Source organism: Girardinichthys multiradiatus, chromosome 22 (genome assembly GCF_021462225.1).
Source record: "Girardinichthys multiradiatus isolate DD_20200921_A chromosome 22, DD_fGirMul_XY1, whole genome shotgun sequence".
In the NCBI taxonomy this organism is placed as follows: domain Eukaryota; kingdom Metazoa; phylum Chordata; class Actinopteri; order Cyprinodontiformes; family Goodeidae; genus Girardinichthys; species Girardinichthys multiradiatus.
In genome coordinates, this window is record NC_061814.1 from 22,403,941 (window position 1) to 22,416,785 (window position 12,845).

Below are 12,845 nucleotides of genomic sequence, written 5' to 3' on the forward strand. Positions count from 1 at the left end.
CCAGTGCTGCTTCTCTGTAGCCCAGGTCTGGGGAATGCGGCACCTGTAGCCCATTTCCCACACACGCCTGTGCACGGTGGCTCTGGATGTTTCTACTCCAGACTCAGTCCACTGCTTCCGCAGGTCCCCCAAGGTCTGGAATCAGCCCTTGTCCACAATCTTCTTCAGGGTCCGGTCACCTCTTCTCGTTGTGCAGCGTTTTCTGCCACACTTTTTCCTTCCCACAGACTTCCCACTGAGGTGCCTTGATACAGCACTCTGGGAACAGCCTATTCGTTCAGAAATTTCTTTCTGTGTCTTACCCTCTTGCTTGAGGGTGTCAATAGTGGCCTTCTGGACAGCAGTCAGGTCGGCAGTCTTACCCATGATTGGGGTTTTGAGTGATGAACCAGGCTGGGAGTTTTAAAGGCCTCAGGAATCTTTTGCAGGTGTTTAGAGTTAACTCGTTGATTCAGATGATTAGGTTCATAGCTCGTTTAGAGACCCTTTTAATGATATGCTAATTTTGTGAGATAGGAATTTTGGGTTTTCATGAGCTGTATGCCAAAATCATCCGTATTAAGACAATAAAAGACCTGAAATATTTCAGTTAGTGTGCAATAAATCTAAAATATATGAATGTTAAATTTTCATCATGACATTATGGAAAATAATGAACTTTATCACAATATGCTAATTTTTTGAGAAGGACCTGTATGTCTCTGAAAAGTTCAGCCTGTTTCATCCATCTTCAAACTGGAGCAGAATGTTACACATGAATGATGGCTTTTGTGGTTTAAGTTTTCAAGTTTCAAAGAATTCCAATAAGGTTGTTGTAAAACAATAAGTTTTATAACTCTCAAGTCCTCGCTTAAAATGTATTTTTTTATCAAATTTGAGAATATGGTATGTTCTTTTACTTCAGCTTTTGATTTGAATACTGAGTGTGTTGTAGTATTGTTTGCTCTCACTCAAACCCAACCAAAAATAACAATGTTTTTGGCTTTATTGTTGTGTTAAGTCTCGATTTGGACCTTTGTGTAGATGGATGGACAAGAATGCATGCCAAAATCATTCTACAGAGTAGTTTGATTAAATCCAGAGCCATGATTGGTCCAGTGTTCTTCCATCCATTCTAGTTAATGAAATTGGTTGTGATTGCGGCAGGCATCATATATTGATATGGTATGTTAAGCCATGACCTAAATAATAGCTGTAAAACAGTAAAAAGCAATATCTGCAAACTAACAAACTGACGCCAGAGGTTTATTTTCCATTGTCCTTTAAACAACACCGGCTCCTACTGCAAATAAGCAAGGTGCTTCCTTGACCGTTATCAAGGTGCTGATCACAGACGGAAAAAAAAAAAATCATTACATGAGCCTTTGGGATCTGTAACAAGTAAAAACAATAAATAAATCAATAAGTTAGAGTGACATCGAAGCAACTGGGTAAAAAATAAAAAAATAAAACTGAAGAAATGTAGTCTGTTATTGATTAGCATTGAGAAAAAGGGTGACTTTGAAGTAGGGATGCTGGAAACTGGGAGCTAAATCAATTTTGTTTTCATGGATTTTGAAGTGGAAACTGGGGATTCTGGTGACAAAGCCACACAGTGACAGGCACAGAATTTAATTGTTAAATTATTAAGGTAACATTTCCATTTAAGGAAAGAAAGACTCTACATTTTACAATGTAGAATAAACTGTTTGTGCGGTGCAATCTAAGAACATTTAGAAAAGAGAAGAACAAAGAGGAGCACAAACATCTTGTTAATGTCAAAAGTAGCTTGTTGGACATGGACAGGATCATCATGCTGGCTGTGCTTGTGATGACAATAAAACTTGACAGCTATGTAAAGAATGCTTTTACTATGTCTGTAAGTGTACTCTCTGAGATATATGGTTAAGCAGTCCAGAGAGCTTCACTTATGTGTCTTATATGAACATCAACCACATGTGGCTGGCAAAGTTAATGGTATTTTACAAAATACAACAGCATTATTCGTAAATGATGTGTTAGTTGAGTGTCATTCAAAACTATCAACATATACTATGTAGTTTGAGATAAATGTATTTAGAAAACAAAACATTTATTTTTTTTGATGGCCTTTTAGTAGTAGAACAATGGTATAAAAATGTTGCATCTTAATTATTGTATAACAGGTATCAAAATTATCATGTTATCTTAATATCTATTAAAATATAAAAAAGAAATCTTATCACAGGTTACTGCAATAAGATGATGATTATATTATATTGTTTTGATAATCACATCTGTACAGGCCTAATTGTTGTACTATCTGTGGCTACACCTTTAAGCAGACAAACCTTATCACATGCCTTCAGCTGGAACTTGTTAAAGATGAATCCTCTGATCAGTGGATTATTTTCAATCGATTACATACAGATCAGAAATCACTAGAAATTGTCTGAGGAATCAAAATTTAACGTAGCCACTGAAAGCCCTGGAGCTTTGTTCTTTTTTTTTGTACTTCAAATTCTATGGAGGATGAAAATTCTTATTCCACTCACTACTGGGCTTTGACTGACCATCAAAGATGAGGCGTTGGCTTCTGAAAAGGATTCAGAGCATTGCTAAGAGCAGATCAGGTATGTTTTTGGATTTCAGAAATAACAAGTAATATTGCAACATTCTTTAATGATCAGCAACAATTCTTTAATGCATAACATAATACAATAAACACAATAAATTAGAAAGGGGTATGAGAAATCACCAGTCAAAAATTCTAATATTAACCCCAGTGTATATGTATTCGTTTGTTTACATATTTATACTTTGGTGACAACTGAATAAAAACTCATTAATAATAAACAGTTCATTTTATCTCAATCAACAGATTGGGAAAAAATAAATATTTTTTTTTATTTTTTTATGCCAAGCCCAAGTTAAAAAAACAAACAAAACAAAAAAATTCTTTTTTTCAGTGTGTATTTTTGTAATGGAGTTATGACGAAAATTCCATCTGGGAGACTAACCCACTCTTCCAGCTTCATCCAATGGCTTCTCCGTGCGTCTCCGCGCCAACCAATCAGCATCAAGTCTGCAGTGATCTTCAGCCAATGATCCTACAAGCCTTTGCTTGCTATTTGCTAATTGCTTTGCTATTCATATATTTTAGATTCATTGCACACTAACTGAAATATTTCAGGTCTTTTATTGTCTTAATTCGGATGATTTTGGCATACAGCTCATGAAAACCCAAAATTCCTATCTCACAAAATTAGCATATCATTAAGAGGGTCTCTAAACGAGCTATGAACCTAATCATCTGAATCCACGAGTTAACTCTAAACACCTGCAAAAGATTCCTGAGGCCTTTAAAACTCCCAGCCTGGTTCATCACTCAAAACCCCAATCATGGGTAAGACTGCCGACCTGACTGCTGTCCAGAAGGCCACTATTGACACCCTCAAGCAAGAGGGTAAGACACAGAAAGAAATTTCTGAACGAATAGGCTGTTCCCAGAGTGCTGTATCAAGGCACCTCAGTGGGAAGTCTGTGGGAAGGAAAAATGTGGCAGAAAACGCTGCACAACGAGAAGAGGTGACCGGACCCTGAAGAAGATTGTGGACAAGGGCTGATTCCAGACCTTGGGGGACCTGCGGAAGCAGTGGACTGAGTCTGGAGTAGAAACATCCAGAGCCACCGTGCACAGGCGTGTGCGGGAAATGGGCTACAGGTGCCGCATTCCCCAGACCTGGGCTACAGAGAAGCAGCACTGGACTGTTGCTCAGTGGTCCAAAGTACTTTTTTCGGATGAAAGCAAATTCTGCATGTCATTCGGAAATCAAGGTGCCAGAGTCTGGAGGAAGACTGGGGAGAAGGAAATGCCAAAATGCCAGAAGTCCAGTGTCAAGTACCCACAGTCAGTGATGGTCTGGGGTGCCGTGTCAGCTGCTGGTGTTGGTCCACTGTGTTTTATCAAGGGCAGGGTCAATGCAGCTAGCTATCAGGAGATTTTGGAGCACTTCATGCTTCCATCTGCTGAAAAGCTTTATGGAGATGAAGATTTCATTTTTCAGCACGACCTGGCACCTGCTCACAGTGCCAAAACCACTGGTAATTGGTTTACTGACCATGGTATCACTGTGCTCAATTGGCCTGCCAACTCTCCTGACCTGAACCCCATAGAGAATCTGTGGGATATTGTGAAGAGAACGTTGAGAGACTCAAGATCCAACACTCTGGATGAGCTAAAGGCTGCTATCGAAGCATCCTGGGCCTCCATAAGACCTCAGCAGTGCCACAGGCTGATTGCCTCCATGCCACGCTGCATTGAAGCAGTCATTTCTGCAAAAGGATTCCCCACCAAGTATTGAGTGCATAACTGTACATGATTATTTGAAGGTTGACGTTTTTTGTATTAAAAACACTTTTCTTTTATTGGTCGGATTAAATATGCTAATTTTGTGAGATAGGAATTTTGGGTTTTCATGAGCTGTATGCCAAAATCATCCATATTAAGACAATAAAGGACCTGAAATATTTCAGTTAATGTGCAATTAATCTAAAATATATGAATATTAAATTTTCATCATTACATTATAGAAAATAATGAACTTTATCACAATATGCTAATTTTTTGAGAAGGACCTGTATATTGTTATGGAAAGAATTAGCTATATTGTATGATGATCTAATGTCCCTGAATGCCATTGTGCTGCAACACTTATTTTGAAGGACACTGTCTGTCTTCACTATTAGGCAGTAGCATATTTATTAGCATGACAGCTTAAGCCTGCAACTGTTAAGACGGCCATAGTGTGCTATGATTACTGAGAACAATATTTAAATCAAGTGTACATTAATAACCAGTCATGGCAGTTTCTTTGTTCCTTACAGTAACAATTATGAACATCCACCAAAAAAGCACACTGTCCCATGATCCTCCTCCACCTTCTGTTTTAGGATGACCCACAGATGCTCAATTGGGTTTAGTTCTGGAAAAATGCTTGGCCAGTCCAGCACCTTTACCCACAGTTCTTTTATCAAAGCTGTGGTCATCTTGGAGGTGTGTTTTGGGTCATTATTATGTTGTAATACTGCCCAGCGTCATGGGTTTTTATAATAGGTGTAAGTTGATTGTCTTGTTAAATATACAAATATTATAAGAGTATGTCATAAGAGTATGTTACATGATGGTTCCACCTCTTCTGTACTAATCTTTGGCTGCTTGACATTCAGTTGGCAGTTGGTCTGTGGTGGGATGCTAGGATGGCATTTTAGATGTACCCCAACATATATATTTAAAAATGACATTAGTTCTTATTAAGGAAATCTTTTCTACCAGTTTATACCCAAACCAATTCCTTGGCACCATAATGGAGCACAATTTGCTTGGCCTACTTATAACTTCTGACTGAACTACTTCATAACCCATCATTAAATGTCATTAGATCACTTGAATACTTATGTTACATATTTGCCTATTGGTAGAGGTTAACGTTCGGATACTTATGACTAATAACATATTCCCATTGTGTCTTCAGACTGAAATGTAAATGCATAACATTGTTGCTTTAATTTAGAAACAGGCAGATGAAGAATGAAAGATTTATAAGCAGACTTTCTAACAAAGTTTCACCAATAAGAATTAAAAGGTCGATGAATTTCAGTGCATTATATGTGTCCAGAATAAAAGGCAGGCTTTAAATCGGAATTTTGGATTTCCCCCCTTGCAGTTGTTCTTGTCCTTTTATAAGTTCTTTGTAGCATCCACTGTTCATCTGAAATGTACACATGAACAGATAAAGACTCTATTTATAATGGTACAGAGAATCCAGGTGTTTATATTTCCTTGTTTATTTTTTACAACATTAGGCAAAACTCTTGAGCCAGGTTGAGTATTTACTCTGGCATTGTGTAGTTTGGGACTAATCAGTGAGCACCATGTGATTTTTTGTTATTTTGTTTTTATTCTTAGACCATTTGGTGACCACAAAAAAACTGAAACAAGCCCTGGGTTGCCTAAAAAGGATTAAAATAAATTAGCTTAAAAAGGTACCTTGTATTGCGACTTTTAAGATTTGTGAATTCATTGACATATCAGGGAAATTACATAAAAATACAAAAAGCACAACTAACCCAAACAAGCATTTGTTTCCAGTGTGCCAATCTTTATTACCACAAACCATCCAAAAATGATTTACAAAGACATGCAATACATTAACAACAAAGAATCAGGGAAAAATATATATATATTTTTTACTGTACTAAGAAAACAACAGAAAGTGGCTTATTGACCAGATATCAGTTGGATAATGCTTTAGACAACCCATATAAAACAATTTTCATTTAAAACCTTATCTAATTGAACCACCTTAATGAACAAAGCAAGTACAAGTAATACAAAGATTAGAAATATAGACGGATGAGTACGCAGATAATAATCAGGCGCTTCATTTAATATGTTTTTTACAGATACAGCAATATTTTACAGTGCTAAATGTACAGCCATAGTATGACAAGTATAATGTCATTAAGAGACAAATTGTTGTATTGTTATAATAGTTTGGCAGTAATCCATCCCAACCAAAGATCTGGACTGCACTTATGTACAGTGGCTTTTGAAAGTATTCATACCCCTTGAACTTTTCCACAACTACAAACATACATATATTTTATTGGAATTTTATGTGAAAGACCAACACAAAGTGGTATACAATTGTCAAGTGGAATGGAAATTATATATGATTTCTTTTTTCACAGATCCACAGCTCAGGTGGGGGAATCTGTCCACAGAACAACTATTAGTTGTGCACTGCACAAATGTGGTCTTTTTGGAAGAGTGGCAAGAAGAAAGCCATTGTTAAAAGAAAACCATAAGAAGTTCCATTTGTAGTTTGCCAGAAGCCATGTTGGGGACCCAACAAACGTGGAAGAAGGTGCTTTGGTCAGAAGAGACTAAAACTGAACTTTTTAGTTAAAATGCAAAACGCTATGTGTGGCGGAGAACTAACATCGCAAATCACTCTGAACACATCATCCCCACTGTCAAACATGGTGGTGGCAGCATCATGCTCCAGGGGTGCTTCTTTTCAGTAGGGACAGGGAAGCTGGTCAGAGTTGATGGCAAGATGGCTGGAGCTAAAAACAGGGCAATTTTGAAAGAAAACCTGTTGGAGTCTGCAAAAGACTTGAGAATGGGGCGGAGGTTCACCTTCAAGCAGGACAACAACCCTAAGCATGAAGCCAGGGCTACAATGGAATGGTTTAAAAGAAAACATATTAATGTGTTAGAATGGCTCAGTCAAAGTCCAGACCTAAACCCAATCAAGAATCTGTGGCAAGATCTGAAAACTGCTGTTCACACACACCCTCCATCTAATCTGACTGAGCTTGAGCTGTTTTGCACAGAAGAATGGGCAAAGATTTCAGTCACTAGATGTGGTAGGCTAATAGAGACACACCCTAAAAGACCTGCAGCTGTGATTTCAGCAAAAGGTGGTTCCACAAAGTATTGACTCAGGGGGGCTGAATACTTTTGAACAATGCCATTTTCAGTTTTTTATTTGTAAAACAAAAAGAAATCATATATAATTTTCGTTTCACCTGACAATAGTAAACCACTTTGTATTGGTCTTTCACATAAAATTCCAATAAAATATATTTATGTTTGTGATTGTAATGTGACAATATGTGGAACAGTTTAAGGGGTATGAGTAATTTTACAAACCACTGTAGCTTTGTATACATAAGTCTTACCTAAAGCTTTTTCACACCACAATCCACATTAAACTATTTCACGCACTTTGTACACTACCTTCTGGTCTATATAGTGACTTTTATACATACACAGGTCTAGTAATCTTTTGCGTTTGATGCCTATTCACATACTTGCAGACCATTTGAAGTACTCTGACACAAGGTAAACACTACAACATAGCCTGGCCAAAAAAAAAGTCACCACCTGGCTTTAACTAAGCAAATAGGTACGAGCCTCCGATTGGTTAATTACTGCATGGGTGATTATGTTTCAGCTGGCAACAGGTTATTTAACCCCAACTGGTGCAATGAGTTGCTTCTTATTTCTTAAAATAATCATGTTGAAAGACACATCCCATGGGCGTGGATAAGATGTCAGTCTGTTTCAGAGGGGTCAAATAATCGGCATGCATCAAGCAGAGAAAACAACTAAGGAGATTACAGAAACTACCAGAATTGGGTTAAGAACTGTCCAATGCATTATTAACACCTGAAAGGATAGTGGGGACCCATCGTCTTCGAAGAAGAAATGTGGCCGGAAACAAATCCTGAATGATCATGATCAGCGATCACTTAGACGTTTGGTGAAATCAAATCGAAGAAAAACAACAGTAGAACTCTGGGCTATGTTTAATAGTGTAAGAGCATTTCCACACACACAATGTGAAGGAAACTCAAGGGATTGGGACTGAACAGCTGTGTAGCCTTAAGAAAACCACTAATCATAGAGGCTAACTGGAAAGAAAGGCTTCAATTTGCTAGGGAGCATAAAGATTGGAATCTGGAGCAATGGGAGAAGGTCATATGGTCTGATGAATCCAGATTTACCCTGTTCCAGAGTGATCCATCACCCATCATGCCTAGTGCCTACTGTACAAGCCTTTGGGGGCAGTGCTATGATCTGGGGTGCTGCAGTTGGTCAGGTCTGGGTTCAGCAACAGTATGTGTTCAAAGAATGAGGTCAGCTGACTATCTGAATATACTGAATCACCAGGTTATTCCATCCCTGAATCTTTTTCTTCCCTGATGCCACGGGCATATTCCAAGATGACAATGCCAGGATTCATCGGGCTCGAATTGTGAAAGAGTGGTTCAGGGAGCATGAGACATTATTCTCACACATGGATTGGTCACCAGAGTCCAGACCTTAACCCCTTTGAGAGTCTTTGGGATGTGCTGGAGAAGCCTTTGCGCAGCGGTCAGACTCTACCACCATCAATGCAAGATCTTGGTGAAAAATTAATGTAACACTGGGTGGGAATAAATCTTGTGACATTGCAGAAGCTTATCAAAACAATGCCACAGCGAATGTGTGATGTTATCAAAGCTAAAGGTGGTCCAATGAAATATTGTATGTGACCTTTTTTTTGGTGGCGACTTTTTTCTTAGTCACAGCTACTCCAGATGACTGTTTTAAGATTGTTTTATACTGCATAATAACTGAACGCTTTCTGAAATATGAGGAACACACTCAAAATAATGACCTGCAGTGCTATGGGAAATGGATAAAAGCAGTTGAAATCTCAATGACAGTGTTACCAAAGTTTATTCCCATCACCGTAGGTGAATGCATTCAATTTCTTCAGTTACTGGCATGGATGAGGTTCTTATATCCATCTCATCACCACTCTTATTAGCAACATATGTTGACCTCCAGCGCAACAGGACTATTTTCTTCAGATACTTCACAGTGTTATTCTTGACGCTGACAAAACAGAAGGTATTAATCATACTGTTGCTCATGGCAATGCACTCAATAATGTAAAAAGCTACCAATGAGTTTTTCTGGCGAGAGATGAGTGTTGGATGGAAGTCTCGTAGGATAGTGAATCCATAGTATGGTGCCCAGCACAGGATGTAGGCCGTCAAAATTCCAATAAGGACCATCACTGTTTTACGACGACAACGCAACCTCTTCCTTATCTGGTCGGTCTGAAAACCTGGGACATTTTTGAACCACAGTTCACGGGAAATGCAGGCATAACACATTGACATGACGATGACAGGGCCAACAAACTCCACGGCAAAAACAAACAGGAAGTAGGATCGATAGTAAGCCTGCTGGTCTACAGGCCAGATCTGGGCACAGAAGACTTTGTGAGTGGTTGATGAGGTGCCACCATGAGGGTACATGGTCTCAGAAGCAAAATAGGCTGAAGGAATTGATATCAGAATGGGAACCATCCAGACTCCTGTTAATAGGCAGTAGGCTGTCTGATACTTCATACGAGGTCTGAGAGGATGTACTATGGCCATGTACCTATAAGAATGGAGACATAATATTGTATCATTGAAAAGACAGGAAAGTCATGATGATTTGCTGGCGACAAAGATATAAAGAGCCTTTCATGTTCCTCTGGTGTAAGGTCTTTTAGTTTAAATTTATCTATCTCTGGTTTATCCCTCTTTATATTCGCTTAGTGTTACCATTTTAGTTTATCGCTTTGTCCACTTATTTCTTAAGTTTATTCTTGTTCTTTGATATATTGAGATATTTCTGTTAGAATTCTTCCTGTGTTTTCTCCCTGCTCAAATTCTCATCATTAACTCTTCTCTTCCTCAGTCCACTCAGCCTTCATTAGTCTCAGCTGTTTCTCATACTCTCCTGATTACTTTCATCTGTTTTCCATGTCATTTCTCCTCACTCTCCCCTCTATATAGCTGCCTGGTTTTTCTCCTCTCATTTGCTGGATTCTACCGTTTACTACCTGCTCCATGTCTGTACCTGCCTGTATTCCATGTCCTGTCGGTACCTGTAAGCTACCAGTTCTATTAAATGATTTATTTATGAAGGGGAAAAAATATAAACCATCAATTTCTCCCCTTGTTAAATCAATTGTGATCACCCCATATTTTTGTTTAGTTGTACTAGTCACATCCATGCTTGATTACGCCCACCTCCAAAGTATTAAATCCAATATTGTCAATAGAACCTGCCTGACAACACGAGGTAAGCTAAAATATCTCAAAAAGCCACTTTAGCAACACATTGAACAAGAAATTCAAGAACCAATGAGAAACAAAATCAAACTCATGTAGAAAAGGTTAGAAAGCTATTTCTAAGGCTTTGAGACTCCAGCAAACCACAACAGCCATTATGCACAAATAGAGAAAGCATAGAACCGTGATGAACCTTTCCAGGAGGGATCTAAATACCAAAATTACTCCAAAAGCAAGTAAGGGTGTGAGTACTTTTCAAGGCACTGTGTCCATACATGGATATTCAGAATTTAATACAGAAAGGTTTGTATTCACAAAAAGCTAATGCTATGGATATTTAGAAAAAGAACATACAATATGATTGAGTATTGCAGTAAATAACAAGACACAATGGTAAAATAATGCAGAGAATAGTTTCTCCTAGTTCTGTATTGTGGAGTGGACGTTCTGAATTGGGCTTGATACCCACAGATGGTCTTAGATCTCATCGGGTTGGTATCTGGAGAGTTTAGAGACATGGTAAACATCTTAGTATAACACGCTGTTAAAATCACTCATCAAAGAAGTTATTTTTATGATGGAATGCCATTGCAGTTCTCAGTTTTATGAACATTAAACATTACAATGCTGTAGAGTTCCAAATAAATTTCATATTTATTCATGGATCTCTGCCACATTCAGATCCAGAGTACAAAGAACTAAATGAATTCTCGCAATCTTGCATGACAGTAAGCCTTGGGATGCTCCACATCAAGCTGAACTCTGTATGCTGTTCCTTGTTCAGTAGTTTTAAATAATGACTTTGACAGGCTTAGCACCAATTATCCAGCTTTGCCGTTATATTTTTGACACATTAGAAAATAATCCCCATTAGGATCTCACAAACTTTGACAAACCTCTCTTTTGTGTACATTAATTTTGCATTGTGTTTTCACTTTTTCTCCTACAACTAAGGTAGAGCTAAAACCATTTATAGTAGGGCGTATAGCTGTAATATTGCTTAACATGATATTAATTAACATGTTTATAATTAAATTGTTTATAAATCATTAATAGACATTGCATAATGAATTGAAATGGAAATTATTCTTGTTTTATAATGTATTTGTATATGTACAGTGAATTGCAAAAGTATTCATACCCATTAAGTTGTTCATATTCAGACATGTTAAAAGCACAAACATTGTATATTATTAGTGATTTATGTATTATTGGTATTTTAATTGTTTTAGAATAAAAAATCTATTAAGTGTGTCATGATTTGGGGTTGTTTGGTTTTTGGTTTCGGGGCTTTTCCTTATGTTTTTCACTGTTTAAGTTTTGAATCATGTGTCTGTTTATTTTCCTGGTCATGCTTTTGTTTTGTCGTCTTGTTCATGTTTTGTCAAGTTTGGTTTTCGGATCTGGTTATGCTTTTGCATCATGTTTTTCTAGTTTGTGTTCAAGAGTCTCTGTTTTGCTCCAGTCACGTTTTGTTCTGTTAATTAAGTTTATCCAGTTCACCTGCTCCAAACTAATCTGTCTCCTAGGTCCACCTGGTTTTCACATATATTCACACCTGTTCTGTTAGTCTCCGCGGAAACATCTTTCATTCTCGTGCTCATGTCTTGTTTTCAAACCAAGTCTTGTTTTTTGCCATGCCTGTCTTGCCTGCCCGTTTGTTCTGTTCCTGCCTCCTGCTGTGAGTGAGTTTTCGTAATTAAACCTCTTTTTTTCACTTACCATCACGCTGCCTGCTCGTCTGCATTCTGGGGTCCAATTCCAAGTAAACCGTGACAGAACCGTGACAGTATGTTTCCGCCAAACAAGGACCTCACGGAGGAGCATCAGGCTAGCTCCATTGACCTCCTTACTTTCCTGTCTCGGGAGGCGGAGAACTCGTTGCGCCGTTCTGCGGGGCTGTCAGTCGGCTTATGATGGAACCAGGTTGGCGATTCCAGTTCCGGGGACAGGTCCCCTTCGTCGCCCTTCTCCGCCTGCTCCCCTGGTTGTGCACTCTGGTCCGGCAGTGAGGCCCACGTCCTCCTCCCGCCGCAAGAAACGCCGATGTGCAGCGGTTCCGGAGGTGGTTTCCCAGCCAGCCTACGTGAGGGCTGCAACAAGTGAGCCCGCATCTTCGTCTGCCACAACACTGTCTGCCGGGCTCGCTGCACCTCCGCCCATGCCGTCTGCGCTCGCTCCAGCCCGGAGTTCTGGGG

At 38.7% G+C, this 12,845-nt stretch overlaps 1 protein-coding gene across 1 annotated transcript in view; it reads right to left on the bottom strand.

The window, feature by feature from the left end:
• Window positions 1-8,993: 8,993 nt before the first annotated feature.
• Window positions 8,994-12,845, bottom strand: part of prokr1b (prokineticin receptor 1b) — a 32,997-nt gene continuing 29,145 nt past the window's right edge. The window contains exon 3 of the mRNA XM_047352167.1: window positions 8,994-9,967. Within this exon, the coding sequence (XP_047208123.1) occupies window positions 9,262-9,967 (706 nt within the window). The 3' untranslated portion in view covers window positions 8,994-9,261. The remainder of the gene's footprint in view (window positions 9,968-12,845) is intronic.